At 41.1% G+C, this 22,331-nt stretch overlaps 1 protein-coding gene across 2 annotated transcripts in view; it reads left to right on the top strand.

The window, feature by feature from the left end:
• LSAMP (limbic system associated membrane protein) overlaps window positions 1–22,331 on the top strand; it is a 1,151,692-nt gene that overhangs the window by 664,825 nt on the left and 464,536 nt on the right. For both annotated transcript variants that reach the window (XM_053705841.1, XM_053705842.1), the window contains exon 3: window positions 15,187–15,312. In XM_053705841.1, the coding sequence (XP_053561816.1) occupies window positions 15,187–15,312 (126 nt within the window). The remainder of the gene's footprint in view (window positions 1–15,186; window positions 15,313–22,331) is intronic.

Genomic DNA, 22,331 nt, shown 5'->3' with positions numbered 1-22,331 from the left:
GAGGGAATGATGCAGTACCATGCTTACTCCCCTCACTTGAGGAATCATCTTGGGCATCATTGTCATTATCACATAAATCACATTTATTTAAATGAATAGGAATTCTGGCTTCCCCACATTCAGAACACAGTCTATCTGGTAGTTCAGACATGTTAAACAGGCATAAACTTGAACAGAAAGTACAAAAAACGTTTTAAAATAAAACCGTTACTGTCACTTTAAATTTTAAACTGAACACACTTTATTACTGCAATTGCGAAAGAACATGAAGGAATTGTTCAAAATTCACCAAATTTTCACCACAGCGTCTTAAAGCTTTGAAAATATTGCACACCAATTTTGGAAGCTTTAACCCTTAAAATAACGGAACCGGAGCCGTTTTAAGCTTTAAACCCCTTTACAGTCCCTGGTATCTGCTTTGCTGAGACCCAACCAAACCCAAAGGGGAATACGATACCAAATGACGCCTTCAGAAGTCTTTTATAAGTATCAGAGCTCCTCTCACATGCGACTGCATGCCATGCCTCTCAAAAACAAGTGCGCAACACCGGCGCGAAAATGAGACTCTGCCTATGCTTTGGGAAAGCCCCTAAAGAATAAGGTGTCTAAAACAGTGCCTGCCGATATTATTATATCAAAATACCCATATAAAATGATTCCTCAAGGCTAAATATGTGTTAATAATCAATCGATTTAGCCCAGAAAAAGTCTACAGTTTAAATAAGCCCTTGTGAAGCCCTTATTTACAATCGTAATAAACATGGCTTACCGGATCCCATAGGGAAAATGACAGCTTCCAGCATTACATCGTCTTGTTAGAATGTGTCATACCTCAAGCAGTAAGAGACTGCACACTGTTCCCCCAACTGAAGTTAATTGCTCTCAACAGTCCTGTGTGGAACAGCCATGGATTTTAGTTACGGTTGCTAAAATCATTTTCCTCATACAAACAGAATTCTTCATCTCTTTTCTGTTTCTGAGTAAATAGTACGTACCAGCACTATTTGAAAATAACAAACTCTTGATTGAATAATGAAAAACTACAGTTAAACACTAAAAAACTCTAAGCCATCTCCGTGGAGATGTTGCCTGTACAACGGCAAAGAGAATGACTGGGGTAGGCGGAGCCTAGGAGGGATCATGTGACCAGCTTTGCTGGGCTCTTTGCCATTTCCTGTTGGGGAAGAGAATATCCCACAAGTAAGGATGACGCCGTGGACCGGACACACCTATGTTGGAGAAAATACAATATCCCCCCCAACATTACAACCCACCACCCACATACCCCTACTCTAACCCACCCAAACCCCCCTTAAAAAAACCTATCACTAACCCCCTGAAGATCTCCCTACCTTGAGTCGTCTTCACCCAGCCGAGCCAAATTCTTCATCCAAGCGGAGCAAGATGATGTTAGGGTTAGAGTTAGGTTTAGGAGTTAATAAATTTATTATAGTAGCAGCGACGGTGCGGGCATGAGATTAGGGGTTAATAATTGTAGGTAGGTGGTGGCAATGTTAGGGAGGGCAGATTAGGGGTTAATACTATTTATTCTATTGTTTGCGAGGCGGGAGTGCGGCGGTTTAGGGGTTAATACATTTATTATAGTGGCAGCGAGGGTCTTTGTGTGATCCCACCTACCACCTGTGCCAAGTCACTTTTTTTGTCCCGTATTTTTGTGGAGGATAACTGGCAACGCTATCCAGAGAGCTTCATACTTTCTATGAGAGGTAGCTCCCCAGTTATCAGGGCTGTGGTGGTTAGACACATAAGGCTCCATTTATTAAGCAGCGGATGCTGCTTCAGAGCCCCATCATTTCAGGCTCACCTGAAACGAAAGTTAAGAAGCCATGGTCATAATATTGCTGCTCCTTAACTTGTCTGCCACCTTTTAGGTGGCGGTTTAGAATCATCCTGATCCAAAAGGGATGACTGACAGCCCCTGCTAGCGGCCAATTGGCCATCAGTTAACAGGGGGCGGCATTGCACAAGCATTCACTAGAAATGCTTGTGCAATGTTAAATGCCCACAGCGTATGCTGTCTGCATTTAGTGAGGTCAAGCGAATCATGTTTTCTCGACTACGGATAAATCTACCCCATAGAGTGGCAGGGTTTCTAGTGATAAAATATGTTCTAACAAATTAGAGCATGTTATTTTTCCACCCAAATGGTGCTTTAAAAGCTGCATCCTATGCGTATTACCATGGCTGCTAAACTGTACTCTGTGAGTATCACCATGGCTGCTAAGCTGCACTCTGTGCGTATTACCATGGCTGATAAGCTGCGCTCTGTGAGTATCACCATGGCTGCTAAGCTGCACTCTGTGCGTATCACCATGGCTGCTAAGCTGCGCTCTGTGCGTAGCACCATGGTTGCTAAGCTGCGCTCTGTGTGTATCACAATGGCTGCTAAGCTGCACTCTGTGCGTAGCACCATGGTTGCTAAGCTGCGCTCTGTGTGTATCACAATGGCTGCTAAGCTGCACTCTGTGCGTATTACCATGGCTGCTAAGCTGTACTCTGTGAGTATCACAATGGCTGCTAAGCTGCACTCTGTGCGTATTACCATGGCTACTAAGCTGCACTCTGTGAGTATCACCATGGCTGTTAAGCTGCACTCTGTGAGTATCACCATGGCTTCTAAGCTACACTCTGTGAGTATCACCATGGCTGCTAAGCTGCACTCTGTGAGTATCACCATGGCTGCTAAGCTGCACTCTGTGCGCATTACCATGGTTGCTAAGCTGCACTCTGTGAGTATCGCCATGGCTGCTAAGCTCCACTCTGTGCGTATCACCATGGCTGCTAAGCTGCGCTCTGTGAGTATCACCATGGCTGCTAAGCTGCACTCTGTGCGTAGCACCATGGCTGCTAAGCTGCGCTCTGTGTGTATCACAATGGCTGCTAAGCTGCACTCTGTGCGTATTACCATGGCTGCTAAACTGTACTCTGTGAGTATCACAATGGCTGCTAAGCTGCACTCTGTGCGTATTACCATGGCTACTAAGCTGCACTCTGTGAGTATCACCATGGCTACTAAGCTGCACTCTGTGAGTATCACCATGGCTGATAAGCTGCACTCTGTGAGTATCACCATGGCTGCTAAGCTGCACTCTGTGAGTATCACCATGGCTGCTAAGCTGCACTCTGTGAGTATCACCATGGCTGCTAAGCTGCACTCTGTGAGTATCGCCATGGCTGCTAAGCAGTACTCTGTGCATATCAACATGGCTGCTAAGCTGCACTCTGTGTGTATTACCATGACTGCTAAGCAGTACTCTGTGCATATCACCATGGCTGCTAAGCTGCACTCTGTGTGTATTACCATGACTGCTAAGCAGTACTCTGTGCATATCACCATGGCTGCTAAGCTGCACTCTGTGTGTATTACCATGACTGCTAAGCAGTACTCTGTGCATATCACCATGGCTGCTAAGCTGCACTCTGTGCGTATTACCATGACTGCTAAGCAGTACTCTGTGCATATCACCATGGCTGCTAAGCTGCACTCTGTGCGTATTACCATGACTGCTAAGCTGTACTCTGTGAGTATCACCATGGCTGCTAAGCTGCACTCTGTGCGTATTACCATGACTGCTAAGCAGTACTCTGTGCATATCACCATGGCTGCTAAGCTGCACTCTGTGCATATCACCATGGCTGCTAAGCTGCACTCTGTGCATATCACCATGGCTGCTAAGCTGCACTCTGTGCATATCACCATGGCTGCTAAGCTGCACTCTGTGCGTATCACCATGGCTGCTAAGCTGCACTCTGTGCGTATTACCAAGACTGCTAAGCTGCACCCTGTGGATATCACTATAGCTGCTAAGCTTCACTCTGTGCGTATCATCATGGCTGCTTAACTGCGCTCTGTGAGTATCACCATGGCTGCTAAGCTGCGCTCTGTGAGTATCACCATGGCTGCTAAGCTGCGCTCTGTGCGTATCACGATGGCTGCTAAGCTGTGCTCTGTGAGTATCACCATGGCTGCTAAGCTGCACTCTGTGCGTATCACAATGGCTGCTAAGCTGTGCTCTGTGAGTATCACCATGGCTGCTAAGCTGCACTCTGTGCGTATCACGATGGCTGCTAAGCTGTGCTCTGTGCGTATCACGATGGCTGCTAAGCTGTGCTCTGTGAGTATCACCATGACTGATAAGCTGCACTCTGTGAGTATCACCATGACTGATAAGCTGTGCTCTGTGTATATCACCATGGCTGCTAAGCTGCGTTCTGTGCGTAACACCATGGCTGCTAAGATGCGCTCTGTGAGTATCACCATGGCTGCTAAGCTGCGCTCTGTGAGTATCACCATGACTGATAAGCTGTGCTCTGTGTATATCACCATGGCTGCTAAGCTGCGTTCTGTGCGTAACACCATGGCTGCTAAGATGCGCTCTGTGAGTATCACCATGGCTGCTAAGCTGCACTCTGTGAGTATCACCATGGCTGCTAAGCTGCGCTCTGTGAGTATCATCATGACTGATAAGCTGTGCTCTGTGTGTATCACCATGGCTGCTAAGCTGCGCTCTGTGCATATCACCATGGTTGCTAAGCTGTGCTCTGTGTGTATCACCATGGCTGCTAAGCTGCGCTCTGTGTGTATCACCATGGTTGCTAAGCTGCGCTCTGTGCATATCACCATGGTTGCTAAGCTGCGCTCTGTGAGTATCACCATGGTTGCTAAGCTGCGCTCTGTGAGTATCACCATGGTTGCTAAGTTGCACCCTGTCCATATCACCATTGCTGCTAAGCTGTACCTTGCACATATTACTATGGCTGCCACCCCCCAAAAAAGCTAACTTCAGACAGCATGCACATGGCTTACAGAACATGCCCAACTGCACATAACGGACAACTTGGGAGCAACTGTTCTGTTTACTCTGTAGCAAGCAAAGCAGAAAATGATTTTGTTTCATTCCTGACTACACACGGATTCGAAAGCGCAGAGAGTGAAAATGAGAGACACAAACTGAAAGGAATGATTTTCATGGAAGCCCAAGAGAGAAGTCCTGGCTATGGCTGTTGAAAAAGAAACCGACTAGAAAAATGTAAGGGATGAAAGAAAAGTGTTTAGTGATGTAACAATGTTTATTTTTCAATATTAAATCTCCTAACTGCTTAGTAAGTTTGAGGATTTGTTTTCTGCAATGTAAAGGGATTAAGTAAACTGGGGATATTTTTTTTAAGGAAGTGCTACAGAAATGTTGCTATGGAGACTGTGTATGGAGTAACAGCACCATTGACATAGCCAGCACAATTCTTGCACGGCCATTTAAAGTGTTGTTAACCCCTTCGCTACCGGGGATTTCAGAGGAAAAACTTGTCCAATATACTGGCGAATTTTCCATTTAAACAGAAATTTGCCTATCAAAACTATTTTTTTTTAGGTATACAACCCAAGGTATTGATTTAGGCCCATTTTGGTATATTTCATGCCACCATTTCTCTGCTAAAAGCGATCATATAATAATGTTTTTAACTTTTTCACAAACTATGGGTTTCTCATTGAAATTATTTACATACCGCTTGTGCAGTCATAACACAAATGGTTGTAAAATCTTCTCTGGGAGCCCCTTAGTTCGGAAATAGCAGACATGCATAGATTTGCCATTGTTTTTTGGTAATTATAAAGTTACTAATTGCAGCTGCGCACCACACTTCTGAAATTCCCAGTATTGAAGGGCTAATTAGTTAGCTGGTAAGGGAAATAGTATAGTAATGTGGGTATTACCCTCTTCTCTGACACCTCCCTTATCCCTCCTAAACAGCTCTCCTTCCCTCACACTCATTCCCCATCATCTGGCAGACTGCCAGTATGTAGTTCAGGCAGGGGTCAAGTCAAGCGAGAACGCATGGAAATGGAGTTCCTGCACTATTTTTGCAGGAGGAACTAAGTTCCCTCTGGACAGAGAGCAGAAATGCTTCAGTAAACACTGCTGCTGCTGCTGGTGGGAGGAGCTGGAGCACAGTCTTTTTAGAGGGATAGTGAGATCCTCTAGTAATGGGCAGTAACACTTTCTACCACACACTAAATGCAAGCTTGTTAGCGGTCCTTGCTGTGTGATCATCCAGCACTATGTGTAAATATATGTGTATGTATAAAACCATATTAATTGTGAGGGGGTGAAAGTCTTGGTTAGTTCCCACCATTTTTTTGGGAGGACTTGACCCCTGAGTTCAGGGCTTTTTCTTCCCTGCAGTGTAGTGATCCCTCCTCAAACCTCCGATCTCCCTGATCCCCCTCAAACAGCTCCCCTTCCCACTAGTGCAGCCATCTTTAGTATTGGCAGTACCCAATTTATAGATTTTTTTAATTTTTATTTTGTATTATTTTTTATTTTATGTATATTATAGTAGTGACCCCCAACTCCCCATTTCCAATGATCATTATTTACGCCACAAAACACCCCTCCATCCCAACCTCTCCATTTAAAATATTTTTCTCTTTAGCATAGTGCCACTCCCTCTCCCTCCCCCCTCCGCTGCTGGGCCACCTCACACCTTCTCTCCAACACCGCCTTCTGGCACCAATGGAGATTGTTACAGACATTGACACAGACTGTGTCACTGTCTGTAATGATCTGGCAATCTGCCTTCATATGGTAATTAGACAGATGCCTGCAGCTCAGGAACAGCAACTCTCGGCTGTCATTTGACAACCAAGCTGTAGCTTCCTGAAGCTGTGACATAGATCTGTGTTATACGGTACAATGGGCTATGTACAGCATGGCGTAAATCTACATAATTTAGGCGCAAGGGGTTAAACCAATGCGCAAGGGGTTAAACCAATGGTTTCAATAGGTATAGCTAGTGGTTGTTCTAGAGAGTTGCGGGAGGCATCTAAAGACACTTAATCATTATTGTAGTAACCCCGATTCTTAAAGGTATCAGCAGTTGCTGTTCAGGTGAGGTAATGTTCAAAATTCTTTGGGGCTCACTTAACCTATCTTTTCTAGACTATTGCCAAGGGGCTCCAACCATTAATCTATATAGTTATTTTTAAGGCCCAATATATGATATCTCACTCAACAAATAATTTCAAAAATGTTTGTAAAACAAGATTTGTAAATTTTTGTAAATGATAAAGTTGTTTCACTGGATAGAGGAGTGTTTGTACCAGTAAACTTGCAGAGACAAGGAGTGACATGGGTGTTCCAGGGTGTTCTGGGGTATTCTTAAGGTGTTGCTGGGATATTCTCTCACAGTGACTTAATGTGCAGGATTAAGAATGATACAATACCCAGCGTAATGTATCTTGTCTCACCGTTGTTGTTCTTTTTTTGTGTAATTTTCTTGCTTTTTTCTAGATTTTAAATATATACAGGTAGCCCTCAGTTTACGCCGGGGGTTAGGTTCCAGAAGGAATGGTTGTAAATATAAACCGTTGTAAATTGAAACCCAGTTTATAATGTAAGTCAATGGGAAGTTAGGGAGATAGGTTCCAGGCCCCTCTCAAAATTGTCATAAGTAACACCTAATACATTATTTTTAAAGCTTTGAAATGAAGACTTTAAATGCTAAACAGCATTATAAACCTCATAAAATAATCACACAACACAGACATCACTTGCATTTTTCAGCAAACAGTTCTTTCTATGCATTCCAATCTGGACTGTTTTATAGACAGGTAGATATTGTTCCTTTGAAATTTGCTTGATAGCTCAGGTCTGGTTAAACTGATTAATTTCAGCTTGTTTGGCTTTGCTGCAACACAAGCGGACAGCTCCACTTACTGGCTATTTTAATAAATGCACTGCTTCTCAATGCTTTTCAATAGCAGTCACATGACTGGAAAAAAGGTTGTTATTCTGAAACAGTGTAAATTGAACCGTTGTAAAACGAGGGCCACCTGTGTGTATATATATATATATATATATATATATATATATCAGAGTGGAATGTTGTATAAAGGACCTCACTTTTATTTATTTTGATTAGTTTGTTGTTTAATGTTGTTGAACATTTTTGTGATGCCAGTATCCTTGACAGTAGAAATGGTTAGTTTGCTGTGGTAAGATAACTATTACAAAGTATAAGCAGCTCAATTTATTTCAATGGATCTGATCTTGACACTAGCTTATCTGACAAAGGGCGGGTACAAATCTCTTGGGCCTAGATTTAGAGTTGGGCGGTAGCCGTGAAAACCAGCGTTAGAGGCTCCTAACGCTGGTTTTTAATGCCCTCTGGTATTTGGAGTCAGTCATTAAAGGGTCTAACGCTCACTTTCCAGCCGCGACTTTTCCATACCACAGATCCCCTTATGTCAATTGCGTATCCTATCTTTTCAATGGGATCTTTCTAACGCCGGTATTTAGAGTCGTGGCTGGAGTGGCTGGAAATCTAACGACCAAACTCCAGCCGCAGAAAAAAGTCAGTAGTTAAGAGCTTTCTGGGCTAACGCCGGTTTATAAAGCTCTTAACTACTGTGCTCTAAAGTACACTAACACCCATAAACTACCTATGTACCCCTAAACCGAGGTCCCCCCACATCGCCGCCACTCTATTAAAATTTTTTAACCCCTAATCTGCCGACCGCCACCTACGTTATACTTATGTATCCCTAATCTGCTGCCCCTAACACCGCCGACCCCTATATTATATTTATTAACCTCTAATCTGCCCCCCACAACGTCGCCGCCAGCTACCTACACTTATTAACCCCTAATCTGCCGACTGCAAAGCGCCGCCACCTATGTTATCCCTATGTACCCCTAATCTGCTGCCCCTAACACCACCGACCCCTATATTATATTTATTAACCCCTAATCTACCCCCCACAACGTCGCCGCCAGCTACCTATACTTATTAACCCTTAATCTGCCGAGCGGACCGCACCGCTGCTATAATAAAGTTATTAACCCCTAATCCGCCTCACTCCCGCCTCAATAACCCTATAATAAATAGTATTAACCCCTAATCTGCCCTCCCTAACATCGCCGACACCTAACTTCAAACATTAACCCCTAATCTGCCGACCGGAGCTCACCGCTATTCTAATACATTTTTTAACCCCTAAATCTAAATCTAACCCTAACACTAACACCCCCCTAAGTTAAATATAATTTAAATCTAACAAAATAAATTAACTCTTATTATATAAATTATTCCTATTTAAAGCTAAATACTTACCTGTAAAATAAACCCTAATATAGCTACAATATAACGAATAATTATATTGTAGCTATTTTAGGATTAATATTTATTTTACAGGTAACTTTGTATTTATTTTAACCAGGTACAATAGCTATTAAATAGTTAAGAACTATTTAATAGCTAAAATAGTTAAAATAATTACAAAATCACCTGTAAAATAAATCCTAACCTAAGTTACAATTAAACCTAACACTACACTATCAATAAATTAATTAAATACAATATCTACAAATAAATACAATGAAATAAACTAACTAAAGTACAAAAAATAAAAAAGAACTGTTACAAAAAATAAAAAAATGCCCTACCCTATTCTAAATTAAAAAAGTTCAAAGCTCTTTTACCTTACCAGCCCTGAACAGGGCCCTTTGCGGGGCATGCCCCAAAGAATTCAGCTCTTTTGCCTGTAAAAAAAAACATACAATACCCCCCCCCAACATTACAACCCACCACCCACATACCCCTAATCTAACCCAAACCCCCCTTAAATAAACCTAACACTAAGCCCCTGAAGATCTTCCTACCTTGTCTTCACCATGCCAGGTTCACCAATCGGTCCAGAGTCTTGATCCAAGCCCAAGCGGGGGGCTGAAGAGTGACGTCCATCCTCGGGCTGAAGTCTGGATCCAAGCGGCGGCTGAAGAAATCCATCATCGGGCTGAAGTCGGAAGTCCATCATCGGGATGAAGTCTTCTATCAAGCCGCATCTTCAATCTTCTTTCTTCTGGAGCGGAGCGGAGCCATCTTCTTTCCAACCGACGCGGATCCAACCTCTTCAACCGACGCCTACTCGCCGAATGAAGGTTCCTTTAAGGGACGTCATCCAAGATGGCGTCCCTCGAATTCCGATTGGCTGATAGGATTCTATCAGCCAATCGCAATTAAGGTAAGAAAATTCTGATTGGCTGATGGAATCAGCCAATCAGAATCAAGTTCAATCTGATTGGCTGATCCGATCAGCCAATCAGATTGAGCTCGCATTCTATTGGCTGTTCCGATCAGCCAATAGAATGCAAGCTCAATCTGATTGGCTGATCGGATCAGCCAATCGGATTGAACTTGATTCTGATTGGCTGATTCCATCAGCCAATCAGAATTTTCCTACCTTAATTCCGATTGGCTGATAGAATCCTATCAGCCAATCAGAATTTGAGGGACGCCATCTTGGATGACGTCCCTTAAAGGAACCTTCATTCAGCGAGTAGGCGTCGGTTGAAGAGGTTGGATCCGCGTCGGTTGGAAAGAAGATGGCTCCACTCCGCTCTGCTCCAGAAGAAAGAAGATTGAAGATGCGGCTTGATAGAAGACTTCATCCCGATGATGGACTTCCGACTTCAGCCCGATGATGGATTTCTTCAGCCGCCGCTTGGATCCAGACTTCAGCCCGAGGATGGACGTCACTCTTCAGCCCCCCGCTTGGGCTTGGATCAAGACTCTGGACCGATCGGTGAACCTGGCATGGTGAAGACAAGGTAGGAAGATCTTCAGGGGCTTAGTGTTAGGTTTATTTAAGGGGGGTTTGGGTTAGATTAGGGGTATGTGGGTGGTGGGTTGTAATGTTGGGGGGGGTATTGTATGTTTTTTTTTTACAGGCAAAAGAGCTGAATTTTTTGGGGCATGCCCCGCAAAGGGCCCTTTTAAGGGCTGGTAAGGTAAAAGAGCTTTGAACTTTTGTAATTTAGAATAGGGTAGGGCATTTTTTTTATTTTGGGGGTCTTTGTTATTTTATTAGGGGGCTTAGAGTAGGTGTAATTAGTTTAAAATTGTTGTAATTTTTTTCTAATGTTTGTAAATATTTTTTTATTTTTTGTAACTTAGTTCTTTTTTATTTTTTGTACTTTAGTTAGTTTATTTCATTGTATTTATTTGTAGGAATTGTATTTAATTTATTTATTGATAGTGTAGTGTTAGGTTTAATTGTAACTTAGGTTAGGATTTATTTTACAGGTAATTTTGTAATTATTTTAACTATTTTAGCTATTAAATAGTTATTAACTATTTAATAGCTATTGTACCTGGTTAAAATAATTACAAAGTTGCCTGTAAAATAAATATTAATCCTAAAATAGCTACAATGTAATTATAATTTATATTGTAGCTATATTAGGGTTTATTTTACAGGTAAGTATTTAGCTTTAAATAGGAATAAGTTATTTAATAAGAGTTAATTTATTTCGTTAGAATAAAATTATATTTAATTTAGGCGGGTGTTAGTGTTAGGGTTAGAATTAGCTTTAGGGGTTAAAAATTTTATTAGATTAGCGGTGAGCTCCGATCGGCAGATTAGGGGTTAATACTTGAAGTTAGGTGTCGGCAATGTTAGGGAGGGCAGATTAGGGGTTAATACTATTTATTATAGGATTATTGAGGCGGGAGTGAGGCGGATTAGGGGTTAATACATTTATTATAGTAGCGCTCAGGTCCGGTCGGCAGATTAGGGGTTAATAAGTGTAGTTAGGTGGAGGCGACGTTGGGGGTGGCAGATTAGGGGTTAATAAATATAATATAGGGGACGGCGGTGTTAGGGGCAGCAGATTAGGGGTACATAGGGATAATGTAAGTAGCGACGGTTTACGGAGCGGCAGATTAGGGGTTAAAAAAATATGCAGGTGTCAGCGATAGCGGGGGCGGCAGAATAGGGGTTAATAAGTGTAAGGTTAGGGGTGTTTAGACTCGGGGTACATGTTAGAGTGTTAGGTGCAGACGTAGGAAGTGTTTCCCCATAGGAAACAATGGGACTGCTTTAGGAGCTGAACTCGGCTTTTTTGCAGGTGTTAGTTTTTTTTTTCAGCTCAAACAGCCCCATTGTTTCCTATGGGGGAATCGTGCACGAGCACGTTTTTGAGGCTGGCCACGTCCGTAAGCACCACTGGTATCGAGAGTTGCAGTGGCGGAAAATTATGCTCTACGCTCCCTTTTTGGAGCCTAACGCACTGAAAACCCAGCCATTCTGTTAACTCTAAATACCAGCGGTATTTAAAAGGTGCGGCCAGAAAAAAGCACGCGTAGCTAACCCACCTCCTTGGCCGCAAAACTCCAAATCTAGGCGTTGGAATCTTGACATTTTACAGCAGCAATGTTTTGTGTGGTGAGTTTTTTTTCCCCAGTAAGATAGTTTAAAGTTACACTAAAGTCAAAATTAAACTTTCATAATTCAGATAGAACATGCAGTTTTAAAATTCTTTCCAATTTAATTCTATTATTAAATTGTTTACAGTCTTTGTATACACACACTTTCTGAGGTACCTACTGAGCATGTATTAATAATAATAACTAGTATTTATATAGCGCCTTTCTCCCAGTGGGACTCAAAGCGCTTTTTCAGCGCTCGCTCTCGGAATTTTCCAAATCAGCAACTGAATAGTAATAGTTGTTATTATTACCCAATTTAATGGCACTCATTTTATCGACCTCAGAAGGATGAAGGGCTGTTGATATTGGCTGAGTGCTGTCACATGATACGTGGGGCTGGTAATTTAAGGAAAATTTTGAAATTTGACAAAAAATCTACTGCTTCTTTAAAATTCTATGACTATTGCATTGTCATTTTAATATGCATGTGTTGATCATGCAATGCTGCTGAATGGTGGTTCAGCAAACAAGTGTCTATGAATCTAAGCTCTCGAGCCTTCCTCAGGCTGCTCTTGAAGCTAAGTTTCAACAAAGGATATCTAGAGAAAAAGGTGAATTTGATTATAAAAGGTATTAATTGGACAGTAAAGTCAAAATTAAACTTTCCTGATTCGGACAGAGCATGTCATTTTATACAACTTTCCAATTTACTCCTATTATCTAATTTTCTTAATTTACTTGGAATCCTTTGTTAAAAAGCAGAACTAAGTGAACTCAAAAGCAGCAATTCACTACAGCTGATTGGTGGCTGCATATATCTCTTGTCATTTGCTCGCCCCAGTAGTGCATTGCTGCTTCTTCAACAAAGGATACCAAGAAAATGAACAGAAGTATAACTGTAATCATGAAAGAAAATAATTGTACATGCCATTTTCATTTTGATTTCTACGTCCCTTTAAAGCTGCCAGATACTTCAGTTTTCTGGTATTATATGCTGTGAAGACAGATCTGATAGTAATCTTGCACTACAATATTGTTTTACATTAACAGACCCATGAAAGCAGTTTTCTCTGACTTGAGGAAGAACTAACCCTTTTTTTGACAGTCTCTTGATTTGTATTGCTGGAAGCCATCCCAGGTATTTCATTGTGAGTACCATACACAGTAAGTGGCAGGAATTATTCCTGCAATTAAATGCACAAAAATATCACTAATACAAGATCTGCATAGTGTCACTTGTCACTGTGTTGTGGATACCATCATGAGAATCCTCAGAATAGCTTACATCTCAGTGAACAGATTGCTTTTCAAATGCGCTGTCCTTTTTTTTTTCTTTCTATTTTTTTTACTTCAAAGGTTGTTCATAGAAATCAATTTGACAGTGCTGAAGTTTAAGTTTTCTTCTAAGGAGCAACAGGAAACTTGTTTAACGTATCACAACTTAAAAGACACTGGCTTAGAATCATGTTTTTTCAATTCCTTAATGATTAGAGCATTTGCAAACAATATATAAACTGGTTATGAGAATACTGACCACGCCCACTGATGGTTTGCATAGCTCCACCCACTGCACTGTGCCCTAAAAGCACTTGATGTAAATTTCACTCAGTTTATACAAATATTAAATATTGTTTCAACAATTCATGGATGCAAATTCACCTAATTAGATACATAATTGTATTATTTTAATGTTCTAATGTATACACACACACACACACACATATATATATATATATATATACAAACACATAGAGAGAGAGAGAGAGAGAGAGAGAGAGAGAGAGAGAGAGAGAGAGAGAGAGAGAGAGAGAGAGAGAGAGAGAGAGAGAGAGAGAGAGAGAGAGAGAGAGAGAGAGAGAGAGAGAGAGAGAGAGAGAGAGAGAGAGAGAGAGAGAGAGAGAGAGAGAGAGAGAGAGAGAGAGAGAGAGAGAGAGAGAGAGAGAGAGAGAGAGAGAGAGAGAGAGAGAGAGAGAGAGAGAGAGAGAGAGAGAGAGAGAGAGAGATTTTATTTGTCTCACAATGCAAGACATACTCTCAATTATACTATGGGACAGGGGCCAAAATTCAGGACTGTCCTGATTATATCAGGACAGTTGCACAGTGTATAAGGTGCCTAGAATTTAAAAAGTCTATCTTTTATAAGATCTATTAGTACTGCAAAGAGTCCTAACTATCTTTAAGTAAACACAATTCAATTCAGCCATATACTTGGCTTCAAATGTCCCATCTCCTATACAAGATTGATTCCAATGCAGTTGTACATCTATAAACTGCCAATGACTGCAAAAGTATTTTTTAAAGTCAATCTCCTGTTTCTTAAAGCTTAGCTCAGCTACTGATGTTTGGAGATATTCTGGACATTATTTTTTTTTGAGTAAATTTGTTATAGAAACAATTTACTGAGAATTCAGAGAACTCTAGTCAGCCAATTATTTAAGCTGTACTCTATTACACAGACTTGGAGAACTCACACGCAGTTTTTTCAACAGGATAAAATAGAAATTAGAGCAATGTGGCTTACGAAGAGTTCTTAAAAATTAGGTGTATTTAAAGGGATATAAACCTCAAAATTATAATGCACATGAATGTATTTTTAGTTTTGAACAGAACATATTTTTGCACATTACACATATATTGACAAAATATGCTTCTAGTAAAAGTTATTGCTACTGTGCAAGTCATATGTACGTATGCCCCATGCACCCTCATTCAAACACTGTGTCCTCACAGAGAGCATATATTGTATCAGCAATTACACAGTTTGTATTGCTAAACAGGCATGGTATTTGAGTTAAGGTACAGGGGGCATATGTACATATGCTCCTTGCAGAGTAAAAACAGTCACTGAAACAGCCCTAATTTTTAGTAGAGACATGTTTGTTGAATGAAAATCAAACATTTAAAAAGTGCAATTATATCTGTAGCAACAACAAAAGTCTTGTCTTTTTTATCCAACAGTCCCACCAACGATTTCCAACATCTCTTCAGACATCACTGTGAATGAAGGAAGCAATGTGACCCTGGTGTGCATTGCAAATGGCCGCCCAGAGCCCATCATCACCTGGAGACATCTCACCCCAGCAGGTAGGGGAACTTTGTCCAACATGTCTATATCAACAGATGCAGCTATGAACCAGTGATTTGTGTATCATCTGCTGAAACGTGCTCTTATTTTGTTGAAGATTAGGACATGAATTGTATATTTGTTTAAGCAAATCTTTTAATTTAAAGTAAAAAATAAATTGTATAAATTGTATTTACATTTCTCTTGGATATTCTCTTCTCTGCCTTTATGTTATCCATACCCCTCATTCTGTCCACTCCCAACTCTGTGCTAGTCCTCTTCCCTCATGGTGCTTCTGTTCCCATCAAGCAAACTTCTCTCTTGTTTGTCCTCTTTCACCAGCCTTCTATTTTCTTCTCATTACCATCCTGCTGCCAAATCCCTGATTGTTCTATCCTTTCTCTCTCTAGTTTATGCTAAACTCATCTTCTGGCTTTGTGCCATGCTCTCTGTCCCTCTTGGCCAACCTACTATCCTCTACCCTTTTGTTCTGCTAATGTCTTCCTGGCCTATATGAAACCCATCTTTCATTGCTATTTTTATTCCAATTATACCATCCTGCCCCATCTCACTGTAATTCCCCCCCCCCTGATCTCTGCTCTTGTTTTGTGTCTGCCTCTCCTCTTTTTACTTCTTTCTTTTTCATCTTGCATCCTCTTCCCCTTTATACCATACTCATTCTTTCTTTGTACCATCCTCTCTACCTTTGTACCATCCTCTCTACCTTTGTACAACCCTCTCTACATGTATACCATCCTCTCTACCTTTTTTCAACCCTCTCAACATTTGTATCACCCTCTCTACCTTTGTACCACCCTCTCTACCTTTGTACCAACCTCTCTATCTTTGTACAACCCTCTCTACCTTTGTACCATCATCTTTACCTTTGTACCATCCTATTTCCCTTTGTACTTTCCTCTCAACCTTTGTACCACTGTCTCTACATTTTTACCATCCTCTCTACCTTTGTACCATCTTCTTTCCCTTTGTACCATCCTCTCTACCTTTGTACCACCCTATCTATCTATCTATCTATCTTTGTACCACCCTCTCAACCTTTGTACCACCCTCTATAGCTTTGTACCACCTCTCTATCTTTGTACCACCATCTTTACCCTTGTACCATCCTTTCTACCTTTGTACCACCCTCTCTACCCTTGTACCATCCTCTTTACCTTTGTACCACCCTCTATAGCTTTGTACCACCCTCTCAACCTTTGAACCACCCTCTATAGCTTTGTACCACCTCTCTATCTTTGTACCACCATCTTTACCCTTGTACAATCCTCTCTACTTTTGTACCACCCTCTCTACCTTTGTACCAACCTCTCTATCTTTTTACCATCCTCTCTACCTTTGTACAACCCTCTCTACCTTTGTACCACCATATCTACCTTTGTACCATCCTCTTTACTTTTGTACCATCCTTTTTCCCTTTGTACCTTCCTCTCAACCTTTGTACCACTGTCTCTACCTTTTTACCATCCTCTCTACCTTTGTACCATCCTATCTATCTTTGTACCATCCTCTCTACCTTTGTACCACCCTCTCAACCTTTGTACCACCCTCTATAGCTTTGTACCACCTCTCTACCCTTGTACCATCCTCTCTACCTTTGTACCACCATCTCTACCCTTGTATCATCCTCTCTACCTTTGTACCACCTTCTCAACCTTTGTACCACCCTCTATAGCTTTGTACCACCTCTCTATCTTTGTACCACCATCTCTACCCTTGTACCATCCTCTCTACCTTTGTACCACCCTCTCTACCCTTGTACCACCCTCTCTACCTTTGTATCACCCTCTCTACCCTTGTACCACCCTCTCTACCTTTGTACCATCCTCTTTACCTTTGTACCATCCTCATTTCCTTTGTACCTTCCTCTCAACCTTTGTACCACTGTCTCTACCTTTGTACCATCCTCTCTACCTTTATACCACCCTCTCTACCTTTGTACCATCCTCTCTAGCCTTGTACCACCTTCTATTTTTTTGTACCACCTTCTCTACCATTGTACCATCCTCTCTACCTTTGTACAACCCTCTCTACATTTGTACTACCCTCTCTACCTTTGTACCACCCTCTCTACCTTTGTACCACCCTCTCTACATTTGTACTACCCTCTCTACCATTGTACCACCCTCTCTACCTTTGTACCACCCTCTCTACATTTGTACTACCCTCTCTACCTTTGTACCACCCTCTCTACCTTTGTACAACCCTCTCTACATTTGTACTACCCTCTCTACCTTTGTACCACCCTCTCTACCTTTGCACCACCCTCTCTACCTTTGTACAACCCTCTCTACCTTTGTACAACCCTCTCTACTTTTGTACTACCCTCTCTACCTTTGTACCACCCTCTCTACCTTTGTACAACCCTCTCTACATTTGTACTACCCTCTCTACCTTTGTACTACCCTCTCTACCTTTATACCACCCTCTCTACCTTTGTACAACCCTCTCTACATTTGTACTACCCTCTCTACCTTTGTAATACCCTCACTACCTTTGTACAACCCTCTCTACCTTTGTACAACCCTCACTACATTTGTACTACCCTCTCTACATTTGTACTACCTTCTCTACCTTTGTACAACCCTCACTACATTTGTACTACCCTCTCTACATTTGTACTACCTTCTCTACCTTTGTACCACCCTCTCTACCTTTGTACCATCCTCTTTACCTTTGTACCATCCTCATTCCCTTTGTACCTTCCTCTCAACCTTTGTACCACTGTCTCTACCTTTGTACCATCCTCTCTACCTTTATACCACCCTCTCTACCTTTGTACCATCCTCTCTAGCCTTGTACCACCTTCTATTTTTTTGTACCACCTTCTCTACCATTGTACCATCCTCTCTACCTTTGTACAACCCTCTCTACATTTGTACTACCCTCTCTACCTTTGTACCACCCTCTCTACCTTTGTACCACCCTCTCTACATTTGTACTACCCTCTCTACCATTGTACCACCCTCTCTACCTTTGTACCACCCTCTCTACATTTGTACTACCCTCTCTACCTTTGTACCACCCTCTCTACCTTTGTACAACCCTCTCTACATTTGTACTACCCTCTCTACCTTTGTACCACCCTCTCTACCTTTGCACCACCCTCTCTACCTTTGTACAACCCTCTCTACCTTTGTACAACCCTCTCTACTTTTGTACTACCCTCTCTACCTTTGTACCACCCTCTCTACCTTTGTACAACCCTCTCTACATTTGTACTACCCTCTCTACCTTTGTACTACCCTCTCTACCTTTATACCACCCTCTCTACCTTTGTACAACCCTCTCTACATTTGTACTACCCTCTCTACCTTTGTAATACCCTCACTACCTTTGTACAACCCTCTCTACCTTTGTACAACCCTCACTACATTTGTACTACCCTCTCTACATTTGTACTACCTTCTCTACCTTTGTACTACCCTCTCTACCTTTATACCACCCTTTCTACCTTTGTACAACTCTCTCTACATTTGTACTACCCTCACTACCTTTGTACTACCCTCTCTACCTTTGTACCACCCTCACTACCTTTGTACAACCCTCTCTACCTTTTTACAACCCTCTTTACCTTTGTACTACCCTCTCTACCTTTGTACCACCCTCTCTATCTTTGTACAACCCTCTCAACATTTGTACTACCCTCTCTACCTTTGTACTACCCTCTCTACATTTTTACTACCCTCTCTACCTTTGTACCACCCTCTCTACCTTTGTACAACCTTCTCTACATTTGTACTACCCTCACTACCTTTGTACTACCCTCTCTACCTTTGTACCACCCTCACTACCTTTGTACAACCCTCTCTACCTTTGTACCACCCTCTACCATTGTACTACCCTCTCTACATTTATACAACCCTCATTACCTTTGTACTACCCTCTCTACCTTTGTACCACCCTCTCTACCTTTGTACAACCCTCACTACCTTTGTACCACCTTCTCTACCTTTGTACCATCCTCTCTACCATTGTACCACCCTCACTACCTTTGTACAACCCTTACTACCTTTGTACAACCCTCACTACCTTTGTACAACCCTCACTACCTTTGTACAACCCTCACTACCTTTGTACCACCCTCACTACCTTTGTACAACCCTCACTACCTTTGTACAATAATCCCCCTCCCTACTGCTATACCTAAATCCCCTGCTTTGTATAATCCTCAGTCCCACAACATTTTCCATCCTTATAATTTCTACCCCTTATTGTCTGCCATCCATAAACCATGATTTGGGTAGCTTATTCTAAAGTCAAGTTGTAGTCATGTCTGTTTCTGTGATTCACATTATGCTGTGTGACTTACTAAATAATTGACAGAACACTAACAGTTATTTTAATGCTGCCGTTAGAGTCATTAAATAGTCAGCTTAATAAATCAATGACAGAGTTAAAAACAGGCTTCCTAGTGTACATTGGGTAAACAAATCTTTTAAAATGGAAAAATAAATTTGCAGGGGAACTGCCCATTAATGTATCTACAGTACCTTGGCTTTAATTAAACAGGGAAAACTGGGTCCATAGCTGAACAATTTTCTCATCTTCTCTTTATTAGATTGTCACTGCCTTGAAATAGATTTTTAAATACATCCATGAAAATTACTGAACTGAGCTTAATTTATCGTTTCACAGATGAGCCTTACTCTGCACACAAGATGCGGTGTAAGAATCTGTATTATTTATTCTACGTGTTAATTTTTATCAGTGTCAGTAATAAGTCTTGGTTTTTAATACCAGCCGCTCACATCCTAATGAAATCAACCTGCGGGTGAACGCTAATGCGGTTTATGACATTTTCAACATTTTTGCTGTTCAGTACATTGTGAAATATGAGCTTCTAACTTTGTTACTGTTTTTTTTTTCTTTGTAGATTTAAGAGTTGTTAATAAACCAAACTGCACAGTTGATATTCAAGATATTCAGTTTTTAATGAGGCTGCAATATCAGTGAGAAATAAGCCAAACCTGACATTAACTCATCAAATATATTAGTTTAGCAGCTGAGGGATGTTTTATCATTTCTCAGAGCATATTAGCATTTGTGGCTTTTATTAATATTCTAGATTGTATTAGGAATTAAATAGAAACTTGCAACAATTGAAACAAATTATTTTATAGAGCACAGGTTCTAACTGAAATGTAATTTGTTATGAGCTGATACCTAGTTGATTAAAGGGATATAAACCCCAAACATTTTCTTTCATGATTCAGATAGAGTATGAGATTTTAAATAATTTGCAAATTTACTTCTAATATGAATTTTTCTTTGTTCTATTTGTATCTTTTGTTGAAAAGTAGGGATGTATATTTGGCAGCAAGAATGTTATCCATTTACAAGAGCACTAGATGGCAGCAATATTTCCTGTTATTTAGTGCTCCAGATGCCTACCTAGGTATCAATTCAATACAGAACAATATGGGAACTAAACAAATTTGATAATAAAAGTAAATTAATTTTTTAAAAAAAATAGTATTCTGTTTGAATCACAAATGAAAAGTTTTGGTTTTCATTTCCCTTTAAGGTCATCATATATACTGTTACACACCCCAAACAAATTATAATATTGTGGCACACAGATGTTGCAGCAACAATACAATAATATATTTTTGATTCAGTGATGTGGTGCTAGAGAACACAGAACCAGTAGGGGCAAGGTACAATAACGTATTGGACGGCAGAAAGTTTTACAAATTGCTTTGTAATGTTTTGTTTTTTTTGCATTAAAACATAATTTATGCTTACCTGATAAATTCCTTTCTTCTGTTGTGTGATCAGTCCACGGGTCATCATTACTTCTGGGATATAACTCCTCCCCAACAGGAAATGCAAGAGGATTCACCCAGCAGAGCTGCATATAGCTCCTCCCCTCTACGTCAGTCCCAGTCATTCGACCAAGAATCAACGAGAAAGGAGTAACCAAGGGTGAAGTGGTGACTGGAGTATAATTTAAAAGATATTTACCTGCCTTAAAAACAGGGCGGGCCGTGGACTGATCACACAACAGAAGAAAGGAATTTATCAGGTAAGCATAAATTATGTTTTCTTCTGTTATGTGTGATCAGTCCACGGGTCATCATTACTTCTGGGATACCAATACCAAAGCAAAAGTACACGGATGACGGGAGGGAAAGGCAGGCTCATTATACAGAAGGAACCACTGCCTGAAGAACCTTTCTCCCAAAAATAGCCTCCGAAGAAGCAAAAGTGTCAAATTTGTAAAATTTGGAAAAAGTATGAAGTGAAGACCAAGTTGCAGCCTTGCAAATCTGTTCAACAGAGGCCTCATTCTTAAAGGCCCAAGTGGAAGCCACAGCTCTAGTGGAGTGAGCTGTAATTCTTTCAGGAGGCTGCTGTCCAGCAGTCTCATAGGCTAAACGTATTATGCTACGAAGCCAAAAAGAGAGAGAGGTAGCAGAAGCTTTTTGACCTCTCCTCTGTCCAGAGTAAACGACAAACAAGGAAGAAGTTTGGCGAAAATCTTTAGTTGCCTGCAAGTAGAACTTGAGGGCACGAACTACATCCAGATTGTGTAAAAGACGTTCCTTCTTTGAAGAAGGATTTGGACACAAGGATGGGACAACAATCTCTTGATTGATGTTCCTGTTAGTGACTACCTTAGGTAAGAACCCAGGTTTAGTACGCAGAACTACCTTGTCTGAGTGAAAAATCAGATAAGGGGAATCACAATGTAAGGCTGATAACTCAGAGACTCTTCGAGCCGAGGAAATAGCCATTAAAAACAGAACTTTCCAAGATAACATTTTTATATCAATGGAATGAAGGGGTTCAAACGGAACACCCTGTAAAACGTTAAGAACTAAGTTTAAACTCCATGGTGGAGCAACAGCTTTAAACACAGGCTTGATCCTAGCTAAAGCCTGACAAAAGGACTGGACGTCTGGATTTTCTGACAGACGTCTGTGTAACAAGATGGACAGAGCTGAAATCTGTCCCTTTAATGAACTAGCTGATAAACCCTTTTCTAAACCTTCTTGTAGAAAAGACAGTATCCTAG

The sequence above is a fragment of the Bombina bombina genome, chromosome 3, assembly GCF_027579735.1.
Source record: "Bombina bombina isolate aBomBom1 chromosome 3, aBomBom1.pri, whole genome shotgun sequence".
Lineage (NCBI taxonomy): Eukaryota > Metazoa > Chordata > Amphibia > Anura > Bombinatoridae > Bombina > Bombina bombina.
Note: the sequence above shows the minus strand (reverse complement) of the source record. Positions and strands in the feature narration are given on the sequence as shown.